An 18,507-nucleotide genomic window follows, 5' to 3' on the forward strand; every position below is an offset into this window, starting at 1 on the left:
TGGAAAATTAAAAAACAGTGAAGCATCTGGCTTGAGTTTGGAGAAAAGGGTAGGTCAAAGGCAGATAGAGGATCAAGAATATTGGTTAAGGATTTTAGAAATTATCTATCAAAATATGCAAAGCCGTCATGTTTTGAGAGTAACATGTAACATAGGACTGTGCGTGTGGTAGTTATTTTCAGGAAAGATGGGAAGGAATAGTCTCTGCCTCTGAATTCTACTTCTCACTGATGTCTCCCACAGGCAGACTCACTCCCATCCACACATCCAAACCTTTCCTGGATGATGTGGGAAGTTTACAACAGCTCAGGGACTTCCTCTATCACCCCACCAACTGGAATTCACAACCAAGGCTCCAAGATATGGCATATGGAAGCCCAGGCAAAAGTGCCAGACTCAGTGTTCATGCTATGTCATACTGTTTCTCTTTCTTGATTGCCAGTTAACTTATTCTCTAAGATTGGTCTTCTACATTATGCTAGGTTATTTTAGCTCTGACTTTTCATTTTTACTAATATAGCTGTCTCTCTCTCTAGGACGTTTCCCATGCCTTGAACATCAGCCTATACTCCTGTGCAATGGTGTCAAGGGTCACATCACTCTGAAGACTTTGCCTTGACCTTCTGGGTCCCTAGAAAGTGAGCTTCTAGAACTTCTTTCTTCCCCAGCTCCAACTCAGCCTCCCCTTTAATCTTATGTCCCACTCTATTTACCTTCTCTTTCCCTTTTCTCCAAGCTGCTTCCAGCAAACCACACAGTAATATGAAGTAGAAAGATTATTAAGTAGAACTCATGAACTAATGCAATTTGGGGGAATGCTTCTGGTCTAGGCTGTTAGAAATAGACATTAAATGAAAGATAGGTGAGAATGAGATTGTCAAAGTAAATTTGAAAGGCTTAGATATTGAGCGTAAGAGATAAAGAAAATATTAAATATAATACTGAGCATAAATTTACCTTTGGGCTCAGCAATCTCACTTCTAGCAATTTACCCTGAAGATATACCTCCAAAAACATGAAAATACATATGACCCAGTTCATTTGTGCATTAATATTTGTAATTTCAAAATACTGGAAATTGCTTGAATGCCCGAGCATAAGAGATCGATTGAAAAAATTATGTTGCTTGCATAGAATTGAGCCCTATGCATTTGAAAAAAGAATGAGAAGTTTTCTTTAAATTTATATAGAATAAATTCCAGGAAATAATTTTGAGTAGAATAGGCAGAGTACAAAAGAGCACTTATAGCAGGCTACCTGTCACATAGGATAAAATGAAAAACTGAAAATGATAACACATACATATATATTTATTTATCTTTCCCAAAAATAAGAACTTACACCAATAAAGCAGAAACTAGTAAAAATGGTTACCTATAATAAGTATGAGGAGAAACAGGATGCATTATTAAAAAGAAAAAAAATAACCAGTATTTAATTTAAAAACAAAACCAATAAATAAATAAATCCAAAAATAAACGACACAGAAACAAAACAGAATTCGAATCTTACTATTAAAAGAAATTTGTAAAGCATGACATTTTCAAAACAAAAGAGGCTCTGTGTGTGTGTATGTCTGTGTGTGTTTGGAGGTGCGAATGTTATGAACTGGAAGTAGAGAAATCCTACTGAAGTGCAGGAGAGAAGCAAGGAGAATATCAAGAAACATAGAAAGTGATCTGACTGTTAAGACCACTTGCCAGGGTCCCCGATTAGCCTTTCACACCTTGCATTGTGTATGGCCTTGATTCCTACTAGCAAATCAAATTTACCCTTAATCTAGACAGAGCAAAAGGTCACAATTGAAGACTGTGGTAAGGTCTTAACCCTGGGGATTGCAGGACTCTATAACAAAGTGAGCTGCAGAATGAAATCCTCACCTTTAGCAAGAAGATCAATGTCTCACACCCCCATATCTACATAAGATTATAAAGAGAGTTTTAAAAACCCACTATAGCCCAGACCATAGCCCAAGACAATTAAATCAGAGCCTCTAGTTCAGGACAGGAGCATTCTTAAATTCGACCAGGACCGAGAAAAGCCGACTTTGAGGCTCCACATGCCCAAATGTTAAGAGTATTTAATTATAGTAACGCTGGTAAAAAAAAAAAAAAAAAAAAAAAAAAAAAAAAAAAAAAAAAAAAAAAAAGGAAAGAAAGAAATCGAAACTGAAATTGAAGTTTTTTTTAAAAAAAATTACGGTTTTGGCAATTAATTTTAATAGTTTCTCTGTAAATTTCTAAGAAATGTTTTTAAATGATTTCTGTGAGATATAAAAATATTTTGGTCAAACAAAAAATCTTGCTGTCACTATTTTCTTCAATGAGTTTCATATCCAGCGCATCTGAAACTTCTATCAAATTAAAAAGGTTTGGTTCCATTTGATGCTAAAGTATAAATTCAGAGCACCCTTGATCTGTAACAGAAAATAATTAAGTCAGTTTATATAAATCCTTTTTAAAAGATTTAATTCAGCACTCAAAATCATGGCTCACAATTTACATAAAATGTTATCGAAGTGTTGTTTCCAGTGAATATCCTATTTGAAGGAAGCATTTGGAACAGCTGGAGAATATCAAACTTGCCAGTCTCAGCAAGATGACATTTTTTTCTATTGATTTATCTGAATTTCATCTCTTAAAAAATATACTCAAAAGCAGTCTCATTCAGAGGTTCAATATTTCTCAACACCTACATAGTTCCATTAAAAACCAAAATTTGATTATTTCACGTAATAATTTTCATAAGATGGAATTCTTACCTGCATTAGAGCAGATGATATCTTGAGAATTTTTGCACATTTGGTTACTTTTTTTCTTTGTCAGGTCACAGTTAGTTGGGTACTGGCAAGCGTCCCCAGACCATCCTTTGTCACATTTACACTTTCCACAGTCACACTTACCATGGCCTGAAGATTTAACAAAATCCAGTTAGACTCAAATTGTTTTCCAAAGGAAACCATTACTGTACCTAAAAGTTTTAAGGGTAACATTATTTCAAGACTTCAGCTATAATAAATTTAAACACACACACACACACATAAAATAGTGACTGTGGGGTAACTATTATATACAGTACAATAAAGTATGTAAATTTTATTTCAATAATAAACTTTGATAAATTATGCTAAAAATGTTAATTAATGTATAGAGACATTATGATAGATAATCAACCAGAAGTCCAATAAACCACACCAGAAAATTTAGCATAGAAAAAAAAAAAAACATCACTTAGCACTTCCACATTTGAGAGACAAAAATCCAGTAAAAATTATTTCCATTTACGTACATTTTATAACACCAGAGACTCTGAGTAAGAACCTTACATGAAACCACTAAACTAAACTTTGGCCTTATGTTTATTTGAATTTAACATGTAATAAAATTTTACGGACCTATTAAATACCACCATGGGTAAGGTCGACATGAAAAATACATATCTTATTTCTCAATGAAGAAATCTAGTTCAAGAATCAAAAGGATAAGCCGTATATTCATTTACTTTCACAGCAATTTCTCAGTCTTTCATGCTCACAATCAACATTTTGCTGTTCTTATTATTGTGATCATTAACTTTATTAACTCCTGCTTGATGAAGCCTACTAATGTTTTTATCTACTACATATTAGTCTGATTGAAGTGCAAAACATGTACAATCCTTGGCCTTTGTCCTCAAAGAATTTATGACTTCAAATTGAGGCTGATATATAAAGAGAATTGTATGTCAGACCTTATATTAAGTAGAGCGATATAGTCTATGACCTATAAAAATAAGGAAAAGACTTTCTGGACTTCCTTGACCTTTAATTGCCCTTGAAAGATGAGGAAAGTTTGAATGGAGAATATTCTTATGTCACTCAAGATAATAATACTATGCCTTCATGTCTGAAATTCATAGGCCACAGTGGAATGGAATCATTGATGTGTTTCCAACAGTCATTCAATGTGGCAGCCAAAATCCACATGATGAGGTCCAGATGGTCTGTCAGAATGAATGGCTCAGAGTTGTCCCATTTGAGCATGTTCAGCAGAGCCTATATCTGTGATTGGCTGTGACTTTAAAATCCCTCTGCATGTGCCCAAGTCCACGTAAATGTTTCCATTCCATTACATTTTTAAAATTAATTATTCTATTTCACAAGAAAAATCTTGCATGTGCCCTAATTGCAATTCACTTCATCCAGTGTGCATTACTTCATCAAATTGATTGTATCATTTTGCATTCTTGTCTGGCCCTACATGATAATGTTAATCTAAGCCAACTCGGTATCATTTACAAGTATAAGTGATCTCTCCTGACAACCATCCAGTCTATATATAAACATATTATGCCAAATTCTTGAAGTGGCTAAACCTCTTTGGTAAATGAAGTGTCTTGGTAACTATAATGACTCTTCGATACTATTAGTGCATTAGGTTAACCACATGCAATTGTCACTTATATAAGCTGAATATCAGCTATTTTTTATGATTCAACGTCATTAAAAGGCAGCATATCAGCAGCAAAGATAATGGCAATTATTTAGAAGATAAAGGAATATGATGGTAATGACTTGCTGAATCTGTAATAAAAGAATATTCAATGCTTGTTTTATATTGGATGAGACATCTTAGACTATAAATTAAGGTATACATAACAGAGATGGGTAATGGTGTATGGGTGAACGGTTATAGATTTTTAAAGGAGATCTTAAAAATAGGGGAAAATAAGGGAAATGTACAAATGATAGGGATTAATCCATCCCAAATTGACCCAATGAAACATCAGTAGAAACAATACCCTAATTTTAGTCCATGGAAACCCAGGTTCAGAAACTCCTACCATAAAAGATGCTATGGTATAATAAACTATATTCTTTTTTTGATGTGTCATGATATCTATTAGCACAACGTAGCCCCTCAGGTGTTCTGTCATAAAAAAGCTATTTAACTTTATTGGGCTCAGAATAAACAGTTTTTGTTTGTTTGTTCGTTTGTTTCCTCACAACATGTATTAACATCCTAGCACATATTTAGATGGATACTGTGTCAAGTAATGTGTCTTCAGCTTTTCCTTTAGCATCTGATCAGAGGCAAATATAATAGCCAATGTAGAACTGGATCATCTGCTTTTATATTGTTTCTAAGCTTTATGCCTAGTAAAGGCCTCCTTGATTTACTTTCTGCCATAGAAGAAAGCAAATTGACTTTTATTTTACTGTCAAGAATTATTAAGTAATAGCTTGTACAACCTTATTTGGGAATATATAATTTTTTTTTAGAAATAAAACTGTCTTCAGACTATTTTTACTCTTTATCCAGAGCTAGTAAGAGCTTTAGCATACCTCAGGGAACTAGTCTGCTATATTATTGAGGCGAGGTAATCTCCATTACAATGTCAATAACACGGCTTTGAAAAGCATCCCATTTTTCAAAGTAATTTATCCATTGTGTATTAGCTTCCTGGGGCTGCCATTCAAAGACCATAAACTGAATGACTTAAAACAACAAAAATTTACTCTCTCATAGTCCTGGAGCCTAGAAACACAAAATCAAGGTGTCAGCAGATTGGTTCCTTCCAGAAGATCTTAAGAAGAAACTTTTCCATGTCACTCTCCTAGCTACTGGTCTTTTCTTACAATTTTGGTGTTTCTTGGCTTATAACACCTTAACTTGAATCTCTGTTTCTGTCTTCATGTGTCTTTTTTCTCTATGTGTCTGGGTCTCCACATTTCTCTTCTTATAAGTGCACCAGTCATTGAATTTAGAGCCCGTGCTACTCCAGTGTGACCTCATCTTAATTACATCTTCAAAGACCCTATTCCCAAATGTCACATTCACAAGTACCAAGTATTAGGATTTCACATATCTTTGGGGGGAAAGGAGAGGGAGAAATAATTCAACCCACAACAGTTGCAAATAATAGATTTTGGTTATTCTCTTTCATAACTCAAATTCATGCAAAAGATGGGGGCAATGTCTTCTCTGAGATATGAAAACAAACTGACTAAGGCTGGCAACAAGGCCCCTCCTCCTCATTTCTATCTTACACTGGCAGGGGCCAAGAGCTACAGCTTGAGGCTTGGATCCACATTTGGTTCCACAGCTCTGCCAGTCCCCCCTCCCCACTGCTCCTCCCAGGATAGTTGCTCCTTAACTACCAGCCCAACCTAAAGACATATGTACGGCTATAGACCAGGAGGAAGACACAGCAGACTCTGGAAGAGAGTTGGGGACCTTTGGGACAAGGTACCTCAATCTGGAGGAGTCCAGATGATAAGCTCCAGGGTTCCAGGTGGCCATATCCCCTTGGTCTCTTAGACCACCCCACCCTGGCTGTAGGAATAGATAGCCAAGGAGAGTTAGTGTAGAACCCCTAAATCATGAGGCCCGGAATAAGGCCCAAATTGCAAAGGTAAGAGGATGGTCCTTGCCCAGGGCTACCTGAAGTCCAAACAGTAAAGCAGTCACCATTCCTGGCTGTCTAGACCATTCTAATTCTAGAGGTAACTCAATTTCCACAACTACAATATATGATCTTAAAATAAACAATCCAACATGCTTGACATTAAATCTGTTGCTTTCCAAGTAAGTTCCCAAGGAGTCAAGAGAAAACAAACACACAAAACAAGAATGTCAAAGAAATGTCAAACAGTTCCCCACCACAGAAATAAAAATGAAAAAGCAAAAGACCATTCTTACTGCTCCCAGGGCTGTCAGTGGTGTAGCCAGTCACTGGCAAGGAAGGAGAAGCTATGGTGGAAGTAAAATCCAGTAGTTCAGCCTCCTTTTTGGGTGAGAATATGGAGGCCTGGCTGGCTTTCTTTAATGCCTCCCTGGTAAGCTGAGGCCTTGATTTCCACTGATAAAGGAAAGGCATTCCAACAAGACAGGATAAAATATTGTAATCCTTAAATACACAGTACAATAGCAGCAGTGCTACCATTTTTTCATGATCCCTTTTACCTCGATAATACGAAGGCACTAATCTATTCCAGTTCCTGATGATGAACTTGTTAAACTACATTAGTGCACAGTGGAGGAGAAGTTGATGCTCTTTATTTTTAAACATAAACAAAGTGTTTCGAAGTGGAAATAAAGACTTTACTAGTATTGAAGAACTTTTAAAAGTTAATTAACCATTTGCAAATACCCGTTAAAAATAATTTTACTTTTCTTTGCCAAGCACATGAATGAATGAATGAATGAATGAATAAAGTTAAAGGGGTCAGCCCTTATCTCTCTCTTCCAAGTCTTCTGATATTTGGATAAAAATAAACTGCCAATGCAAATGTGCCTACTTGATTAGTTATACACCTTTGGTTTCAAGTTCTCTTGAATTCTTAAAAAGTTGATGATGGATGGATAGATAGATAGATGACAGATAGTTGACAGATAGATCATAGATAGATGATTGATAGATAGATAGACAGACAGATAGGTAGTAGGTAGGTAGGTAGTTAGATAGATGATAGATCGATGGTAGATAGATGATAGATAGATAATTAGATAAATAAACAGAGTAGGTATAGGCATAAGATGAATGGATAAAGAAGATGCAATACACACACACATATGCACTCACATAATGGAATATTATTCAGCCATGGGAAACATGGAAATTCTGCCATTTGGGGCAACATGGATAGACCTTGAGAACATTATGCTAAGTGAGATAAGTGAGACAGAGAAAAACAAATGCTGTATGACCTCAGATGTATGTGGAATATAAAAAAAAAATAGAAAAAAGAAAGAAAACCTCATAGAAAAAGAAATCAAAATATCAATAAAGGCACATTAAATTAAAATAGAAAAATAAAGAGGTCATATTCATGATTACCAGAGGCAGGAGTTTGGAGTTGTTAACGTGGATGAAGGGTGTCAAAAGTTATCAACTTCCAGTTACAGGATAAATAAGTACTAAGGATGTATGTACAGCATACTAGTTATAGCTAACACTGCTACATGGTATATTTGAAAGCTGTTAAGAAAGTAAATCTTAAGAGTTCTCATCACAAAGAAAACAACTTTTTTCTTTTTTTGTATCTATATGAAATGATAAATACTAACTCAACTTATTGTTGAAATCTTTTCACAATATATGTAAGTTAAATCACTGAACTAAACACCTGAAACTTAAACCATGAAATATATCAATTATCTCAATAAAATAGCAAAAAGAATCCTGATTAGAAATTATCATTCTTTGATTATTACCGACAATAATTTTATCATATAGAAGAGGATATATGTTAAAAAAATGATTCTCTCTGAGGGTCTAATTATCTAGGTATACCACTGCTAGAGCCTCATCATGACCTTGAAATTGATATTTTAATCGAGCACCCAGTTTGGCCTGCTTTAGTCAAATATGTAAATTCCCAAGACCTGTATTGTGTCCTATTTTTCAGTAGATTCAAGCATGCTCACTTAATAAACACATTCATCTTTTTCTATTCTTTTCTGAGTAACTATAGATTCCCAGTCTTTTTTTCTGTTCAAGAAACAAAAGAACTAACTAAGATTGTGAAAGGATCTCTTACCTAATATTACAATTATCACAGTTTGTGATAGAAATGACCATTCTCAAGACAGAGGCACTGGTCCCTTGTTTTCTTCTCACACTAACAAAAAACAACTTAGATACATCTGCTTCCCATTCCTGAGAAGATTACAATGTGAACAATGGACAAATTTTGTGTAGAAGGGACCTTTGTCCTAAAAATTAAAAGGTCTACACTCTTGTCCTGCCTGGACACTGATCAGCCCTGTGACCTTGATAAGCAAAATGGGCGGGGGGGGGGGGGGGTAGGGGAGGTGAGACAGAGAGAGAAAAAAAAGAGAAACTAGTAATAACTGGCTCCCAGGTACCATGGTAAGTAATTTATACAGGCTAGTCTGTTTAATTTTACCAATAAGAGGACTAAAGCATAATTATCTTACTCCAAGTCACATATTTTATAAACTGAAAAGCTATGTTTTCTCCATTACATCCAACAGTATCTGTTTAGTTGCAACGTAGCAGACTTGAGAGGATCTTTGTGTTCTAGGAAAGGTGGGGCCAAGTAAAAGCTATGGACTGGTGGACTGACAGCACGGGTTTAGTTTTTGCTGTTTCCTTTCGGAGCTCACAAGCCCAGAACTGGATTATTCATTATACTTGGTGAAAGGACTCTTAAGAGTAAAATTATCAGATTTTATTTTAAAATTAATTAACCCTAAAGCTGGCAGATAAAACATTTAGGCTTCATTATGTTTATCTGCAAAAGTAAGAGATGGACTAATTAACTACAAGATTCCTTTCATCTTAAAAATGCCCTAGTATAGCCTCCATTATTTTCTTTGTCTCATAACAAAGCAAAGTAGTTTCCTCACATGAGACAGTCAAGATATTAATACAGGGTAAGGTTAATAGACATAAATTGTTGCCAAATCTGGTTTGCTACTGAAAACAATCATGAACAGTTAAAATCCTATTTGTTTTTTCAAATATACTGGAGTTATATTGGTTAATAAAATTTGATAGATTTCAAGTATACAGTTCAATAGTATATCATCTGTATACTGCAGTATGTTCTCCATCTAGAGTTAAATTTCTTTCTGTCACTATATATGTGATCCCCTTTACTCTCATCGACCGCCTCCCTTTCCCCGTTTCCCTTGGTAAACACTAAACTGTTGCCCGTATCTATGAGTCTCTGTTTGTCTCATTCATTTGTTGCTTTCAGTTTTATATCGCACATATGAGTGAACTCATATGGTTCTTGACTTTATCTGTCTGACTTACTTCTCTTAGTTTGATATTCTCAAGATCTAGCCATGCTGTGGCAAATGGCAGTATTTCATCTTTTCTTATGGCTGAGCAATATTCCATTGTATTTATGTACCACATCTTTATTCAATTATCTATTGAAGGGCACTTTGGTTGTTTCCATTTCTTGGCCACCATGAATAATGTTGCAATGAACATTGGGGTGTGTACATCTTTACAAATAAGTGTTTTCAGATTTGAGGGATAGCATCTCAGAAGAGGGATTTCTGGTTCATATGATAATTCTATTCTATATTTTTTGAGGAACATCCATATTGCCTTCCAAAGTGTCTGTACTAATTTATAGTCCTCTACCCATTTTTTAATTGGATTGTTCGGTATTTTTTTTTTTTTTTGATGTTGAGTTCTATGAGTAAATGTTGCTGGGAAAATTGGAAAGCCACGTGCAAAAGAGAGAAACTAGACTGCTATCTGTCACCATACACCAAAATTAACTCAAAATAGATCAAAGACTTAAATATAAGACCTGAAATAATAAAATCTAAATTTTATAAAAAATGCCTTTATTGCTCCTTAAATAAGTCTGTTTCAATGGTTAAACCAAAGAATATCTATGATCATTTCATGATCTTCAAATATTATGATAAAGCAATTCTTTGCAAAGTTATTTTTTTTCTTCCAACTAATAAGGAGCAGATGGCAATTTACTTATTTTTATTTCCTTCTCATTTCAAAAATTAACAAACATTTATATATTTGGTTAGCTTTACTGTAAATTCTCTATTTTCAGTGACTTTTCTATTAACTCAGTAACTCCCTAGGAAACCTCTGCTCTAAGCTGTTATAAAGTGGGTAGTTAATAAAAGTTGTTGACAGTTTAGTTGACTTGATTGGGGAAAAAATGAAATCATTTTCTTGCAACCAGGCAGAAGGACTTTAAGTCATGACATTTTCTATAATACAAAGCTCTGTCACCTGAAAAATATGTAGTTGGCATAGAGACTAAATTGAGCTCATGACTATTCATTTACAAAATTTTTTAGTAACTCATGAAGTATTTCATAAAATTTAAAAAGCAATTCATGGAAAAAATTTTAAAGTAAGTTGTCACTTTCTATTCCCTGTTAAAAAATGAAAAATCTAGATCAGTGGACAGAAAATTTTAATTAGGAATAAAACTTTTTGGCAAGCAATGCTTTTAAAGATATAATACTCTGTCATTCTGTTCTGATAATCCTACTTTATTTCTGAAAGAGTTAAAAACTAGACACAACTTACTCAACAAGTAGAGCTCTCATAGAAATCATGTATATTATAAAGAAGAGTCAAACTGTACTGAGGAGTGCATTTAGGTGGTCAAAGGAAAGGAAAGTTTCCCACAACAGCCAGTGCACTCAGTTGCCTTGAAACCATTTAGAGCCAAAGCGTTTGGAGAGTGAGAAAAGGCCACAATAACAGTAGTGGTCATTGCTTCAAACAGAGGAACATCTTCATGCAAAAATATGATTCGTTCAAAGCTCACCAACCCTTGTCCAGGATGTCCTCTTTGACTCATGAGCTATCATTCCCATTCTGAAAGTCTAAAGTTACTATAACTCATGATAGATAAGCTTCACCTATCAAGAAATTTTAAAAGTATAAAAATTTTAACCATCCTAGATAATGCATCTTGTCTTCCTTCCTGCATTGGCATACAGATATTTACTTTGGAAAATAACTTTACCAAGCTATAATATCCATAATGCATAAAATAACATATATTAAACTCCTGAGTTACAAGTCACTTTAATTTATATTATCTTATTTGATTATCAAAATCGCATAGAAAATAAAAAATAAATTTTACCTTCCTGATTATAGAAGAGGAAATTCTTGATTAATGTCTTTAAATGATTCTTCCAAATTTTTAACCAATCTCTCAAGTCACCCACCCAGCTTGGGTACCTTCAAACTCAGCAGTAATAATGAAATCCCTAAGTTTTTGTCCTTCTTCTTACCTTACCCACATCTACTTTCCCTCCTTTTGCCGGCTCCAGAGGCCACATCAAGGTCCATTTCTTCCAAGCAGCCTTGATTTCTTTGCCATCTGATACTTATGGGGCCTTACTGCTCTCTCTTCTATTTCGATGTAAGCTCCATTATTAGAACCTTCTCTTTACACCATAAAATTGAACAAACATCTCCAGGTCTTTACAAAATATAAGCAATATTTCTTCTATTAAACATAGGTTCCTATTTTTAGTATCCATCCTAAGTCAATTCTTTTCTTATTCAAATTTCTAAAAAGGGAGATCTAATCCCAGCCTCACCTTTTCTCTATAATCAGATTTCAACCTCACCATTCTACAGACATTTAAGTCCTAATCTTATTGGTTGTTTCTCTTTCCTTTGACACCTTTTTCTTCCTTCTCCCATCCTCCTCCTTATCCTACTCTGCCTCCTTGACCACCTCCATCGCATCTAAAAATATATGTGCCCCAATGCATGCTAGAAAACATAAGGCAAATAAGAGAGAAAAAAAGACTGAAGCATTTATTCTGAAGTGAGTTAATTAAACCTAAAACAATCTTTACACTACTCAATCACACTAGGTTGTAAGCAGGCTTGAACTAAGTTATGTTTTATTATATGTTTCATCTAATTTCCCCCCACCCACCCCCGGCATTCAATGAGTGGTTGGAAGATAGAAAAAAAGCTCATAAGGATCATAAAAAGGGAATTAAAAACAATATTTCCTTTGCATATCCAAATATCTGTTTCAGGATAAATAATGCAAAGTTGAACCTGTCATATCCACGCTTTGATGAGTTTCCTTAAAATAAGCAATACATCACATACATTGTTCTGAGACTTAATTATTTTTTCTGTTTAAAATATATCTTAGAGAACTTTTCTCAAGAACTGTGAAGGTGGGCTGAGATAAAATTTCCCTTAATTTAAAATTAACAAATTAACCTGTAATTTTCTTCTTGAGTAGTTGCATCTCTCATTTGAGCTCTTATTGCCTGGAAGCAATATATACATTAGCTGCTTATAAAGCACTCTTTCTTTTTAATTTTGTAGCATGAAAAATGGTTCATAATTTTTATCAGCTCCATAGTAAGATCTTTCAAGTGTTGATTTATTATCTGAGTTGTGTTTGTCCTATTCTGTATTTCTTTCTTGTATTACATTTTCCATAAGCCTCATGCTATTTTCTTTATTATTATTTATCACTAAATGAGATGGATTTTTCCTGGAAGAATTATTTTTGTGAGGATCATGTGGAGAGAAACCAGATAAGTGAACTTTTCTATGAACATGAGCTCGCACATGTGTGCAAATATTTTGATTAATTTCTCAAGGTAAATTTGCTTAGTTGAATGTTATATTAATATGTAAATTTAATAATTCTGGCCATATTGTTCTCTAAAATGATTGTGACTTTTATTTCCACTAATAATTGTAAGTCCATCAAACTCCTTGATTTGCATTGTTTATGTTTTCTTTTCTGTTTGAAATGCTACTGGACTCACAGCTAGAAGAATAATGTTTTCCAGGCCCTCATTATACTATATACTCATTATACCATATTGGTATCTATTACCTCACTGACCCTTAATTATCACTTTATACACCTCTCTCCTCCACTAAACTGTTAACTTCTTTAGGACTGAGACTGTGCTATCTTAATTTTATACCCTTGGTTCCTACCCAGTTTTTTGGCATATAGTAATTGCCCCCCACAAAACGTTTGATAAATATATATGTAAATGATAAAGACAACATAGAATTACTGTCCAATGGCACACCACTGGTCAATAGCAAAAAAGAGTAGATTATGAATCCAGCTTTTCTCCCTACAATTCATATTTTTTATTATACCAATCCTCAGTTATATCAATATAAATTAAAGAACTCAAGTGTAGGTCAAAAAACTGTTTTACATACATTAAATTATAATTATCCTTCAAATGACTTGCAAATGACTCATTCATTTTAATACTGGCAAAATTATGGTGTATGGTTTGCATAGACATTAATAATATGCTTTAATTCATATGAGATTTTAAAAGTTGGTCCAAATACAGTTTCTATTTATGTAACCAAAGTTTGACATAGAATTAATAAACTCTCATAAAATTATTGCATAATTCTATTGAGTAAACTACGACTGATCAACTACAGATATTCGTGACTAAAACGTAATCTCTCTTCATGCAAACAATCTAATAGAATCCCATATTTCTTTTTCAAGTGAAAATACAGACTATATTTTGAGGCCATTCTAAGGTAAAATGTCTGAGAGTTGATAATAGTAATTTAATAGGCTGCGATCCACATGACAACTTTAATTCTCTAAAAAAGGAAAGGAGCATTTCGATAGATATAAAAAATGTGTGCTTTAAAATGATCAGTTTTGCTTTAAAAGGATTATTGAATCAACATCGAATCTAGGAAATTTCATGAGATTATTTCAAGATACCGATCATGGAATGTGAGAGCAGGTGCCACTTTAACAGTCAGCTCTCCGTGCTCACCACTCTAGTAACATGTGTGATCACAATGAGGGGGAAACACATTGGATGCCAAAACAGGTTTAGAAAAGAATTTATTGAAAATGTAGTTTATGCTCTGAAATTCAAAAACATCTAAGTCCATGTGAAGATACGCAAAGAAAGTTTAAGTATTAAAAGTTTATTAAATGTCATTGGTTCCTTGAATATGTACAAATATCATTTGTCCTAGACATTTTCCAAGGAACAATTATACACATGATATTCCAATTAGCTAATCTGATCAGAAATCATCTTCTGTATTTAGTGAGATGACCATAGGAAAATGATGGAAGGCTTGTGTCAATTTGCTTAGAAATTTTCATGAGGCAGATAACATAAAAACAAGGGCGAGAAAAAAGAAAGGTCACTTTCATTGAGTAACTACTATATGTCAAGTCTCATGCTAAGTCTTATATATTCCTTAGCACAATCAATTATTTACCACAACCTTACTGAGTTGAAAATAAGAAAGCCAACCTTAGGCTGAGGGAGACCGATTGGCTTGTCTCAAATTACAAATTCTGACTGCATGACCTTGTCTTTTCTACCACACTTCTCAATTTTGCCTTTTTCCAACAAAACTTTCAGGAATGCACATGCCTCAGTGGTTAGTTATTATGGAATAATGTCTGTTAAAAAATTGTGTTACATTATCTTCCTTAGATGGCTTTTGCTAGAGAAAATGATGTTTATGTATTTCCTCTTCTGGAAACTAAATGTTTCTAGAAGTTAAAAAAAAATGCGACCTTGTTCTAGTAATAAGCCTGACTTTGGAGAAAAAGGGCAATTAGTATTGCTCTTAGAGGAAATATTAAGCTTGGTCTTCTGATTATTTGCCAGACAGATTTTTTTTAAAAAAAAATATAGGACCACCATCATATCCCAGTTATCCATATTTAAGAACTGGGAAGAAACAGAGATCCAAATGCAAAACCTGTATCAAGAGGCTAAAATACTGAACAAACAGGAGAAATACGCTTTTAAAAACTCTATCCCAACACAAAATAAGCCTATTTTCAATGTTTGATGTTTTAGCTCTCTACTAAAGTTTTGAGGAATCAAATTGTTTTCTAGTTTGTGAAGATCACGATAATTAGTGTCAATTTGTTTTCAATCCTGGACAGATCTCAGGTGTTCAGAACTCTTAATTTGTCCAGAGATGAGTCAGGATCTACCTAAAGTTTAGATAAAGTTTCCAAAGAGAGACACTGTGAATCGGTCTAGATTCTAACAAGTCAAAGCAAGTTGAGAAAAATTTCTTCAGTCGTAATTTTCACAGGGGTTTGAAGATATTTTAGAAGACGCTAAGGGTTTGAAAAAAACTAATTAAACCAGATGTCTTTTGAAATTGGATCATTAAAACTTTTGATGATGAAATTAATATAATTTAATTTTTAGTCAATTTCACATTTATTCTTGTAATTCTAGAAGTTTGTTATATGATGATGGTATTCAGCTGTGGCTTGAACTTAGTGAAAGAATGGAATTAATACCTAGCCATTGAGAATATGATATTGTTCATAACAATTATGTATTGTTAATATTGGTTCCAACAGGAGTGTTTTATTTTCTATTCCAAATAATCTTAGGTTTGTTTAATTATATGTTTTTAAACAACTGTGTAATAAAAATTGGACCTAATGTTAGGAGTTAGGACCTAATGCTTCCAAGCTTCCACTGATAACTATAATCATCCTTATGATAGTGAAGGGCTATTATTTAGATTCATTACATTGCTCAATCTTTTCATTTTATTAAAACAATGTTATGGAAAACAAAACATTTTGCAAACTAATGGTTTAAAATTGTTTTACATCTGTATATTTTCATTTTATAATTTCATGTGCAGAGAAGAACTTCATATGTTCATCTGCTTCCTTTCTTGTTTCTAATCTTAAATGCCAGGGAGTGAAAAATCTATATTAGAAGAGACACTATTTAGAAAATCTGTAATAGGAATGTTGTTTATAAACTGTGGAGCTTACAATTTCAAAAGAAAAAAAGAAAGATTAATGTGCAATTAGCATCTAAATGCACTGATATTGAATTCTAAAAATATACATTAACATATTTTGTTTCTGCTAAAATATATTTAAGCATCTATTAAGCAGAACAATTATGAACTTGATGATTTTTAATTTGCGATGAATAAACACATCACTTGTCAAATAATGTACTGAATATTTACTCTGTATGTTCTTAAAATAGAAATTAGCTTCTTTGAGAAGTAAAGAAACATTGCAAATTATTTTTTGTACTTATTTACTTTTTGTTTATAAAAATTCACTTAATAGTACCCAAGTCATTTTTCAAAAATTAACATCTCACTATTTTTGCAGCTCTTCTGTAAATATAAAATTATTTCAAAATAAAAAAATTAAAATGTTAAGTAAAACAAAACTGCTTACTTCTAAGGAATAATTTGAAAAGATCAGTTCTTTAAATCGAAGTGTATACCTTATTTTAAAAGTACGCCTTAATTGTCTTGAATCTCTGAGAGTGAATTGAAAAGTATAAAACCCTCAAGAAATGTCCAAATCACTAATTAAGTGCCAAAATTACTTAACAGATACGGTAGATTCTCAACAAAGCTAAGAAGCAAAAGGATGTGGCATGTTCCAGACACAAGCAGTCCCTGTTTTCTCATGAAAACTCACTCAATGAGCTTGATTTCACATAATATTGTTAATAGCTAATTTTTACCCCTTCCACAGTATTGTTTTAAAACAGCACAATGTCTAATCCAAAGAAGATAGGAGGACCTAGATAATACTTAACCACTGAATAAGTGAATGAATATTAATGATAATGAAAAACTTAAACCAAAACTTAAAGTTACAAGAAAGAATTTCAGTCCAGTGGTGGAGCAGCAGAAATATCAGAGCACTGAAATCTTATCACATAAGCAGCTGTTTGTATTTCTTATTCAGTGACTCTTTTAGTCACTTTTTAGCTATATGAAGTAATATTGAAAACCCTTGATTTAAACCAACTAAGATAAGACTGTAAAAAATCAACTATTAAAACTAAATATAATTTAGCTATTTAGTTGAATTTATATTTATTTTAGTTGAATTTAAAGAACATGCTCATCATTTAAAGTTTATCCCATATACTTTCAAAGTTTTTAAATCAATAGCACGTTCCTGTGAAATATCTTAGAATGAAGCGGAGCTCCTATAGCAGTTCCAATATTTTTTTTTAAAGGAGAAAAAAAAAAAAGAAAATAAAAAAAAGAAACCTCCAGAGTACTTTCAAATGTGTGACATTACTTTCCTCAGTCTTTTATTACATTAGCACTATCGGTAATTCTATTCTACACAATACCATATTCCGTTTTTGAGTAGTAATACTGTATATCAATTTTTTTCAGCTCAATAAAAGTAAAAGCTTTTTAATGGCCAGACTGTTTAAAATTCATTGGGCTTCTCTTGTGAAGAAAGGTTTCTTCTATGTTGCTGGACAATCCTTTTAAAAACAGACTGCACAAAACTCTAGTTAAAGGTAATTAGTTCATTTATTCATTCTTTTTTCTCTTTTTTTTTGTTTTAATAAATTTATTGGGGTGACATTAATAAAATTATAGTTTCAATTCTATAATACATCATCTGTATATTGTGTTGTGTGTTCACCACCCAAAGTCAAATCTCCTTCCGTCACCACATATTTGACCCTCTTTACCCTTTTCTACTTTCTTCCCACCCTGCTTTCCCTTTGGTAACCACTATACTGTTGTCCGTGTATGTAAGTTTTTACTTGTTTGCTTGTCTTATTCGTTTGTTGCTTTCAGTTTTATATCCCACATATGAGTGAACTCATATGGTTCTCAATTTTTTTTTTGTCTGAATTATTTCCTTTAGTGTGATTATCTCAAGTTCCATCTATGTTGTCACAAATGGTAGTATTTATCTTTTTTTATGGCTGAGTAGCATTCCACTATATCTATGTACCACATCTTCTTTATCCGATTATCTATTAGAGGACAATTTGGTTGTTTCCATGTTTTGGCCATTGTGAATAATGCTGCAGTGAACATAAGGGTACGTACAACTTTACAGATAAGTGTTTTTAAATTTTCTGGGAAGGTACCCTGAAGAAAGACTGTTGGGTCATATGGTAACATTATTCTTAATTGTTTGAAGAATCTCCATACTGTTTTCTATAGTGGCTGTACCAATTTACATTCCCAGAAGCATTGTATGAGGGTTCCTTTTTTTCC

The 18,507-nt window shown here is 33.3% G+C and overlaps 1 protein-coding gene across 1 annotated transcript in view; it reads right to left on the minus strand.

Moving 5' to 3' along the window:
- The window catches only part of ITGBL1 (integrin subunit beta like 1), a 177,970-nt gene that overhangs the window by 106,990 nt on the left and 52,473 nt on the right, over nt 1-18,507 (minus strand). Inside the window, exon 3 of the mRNA XM_016123151.2 lies at nt 2,762-2,908. Within this exon, the coding sequence (XP_015978637.2) occupies nt 2,762-2,908 (147 nt within the window). The remainder of the gene's footprint in view (nt 1-2,761; nt 2,909-18,507) is intronic.

The sequence above is a fragment of the Rousettus aegyptiacus genome, unplaced genomic scaffold (genome assembly GCF_014176215.1).
Source record: "Rousettus aegyptiacus isolate mRouAeg1 unplaced genomic scaffold, mRouAeg1.p scaffold_m13_p_11, whole genome shotgun sequence".
Lineage (NCBI taxonomy): Eukaryota > Metazoa > Chordata > Mammalia > Chiroptera > Pteropodidae > Rousettus > Rousettus aegyptiacus.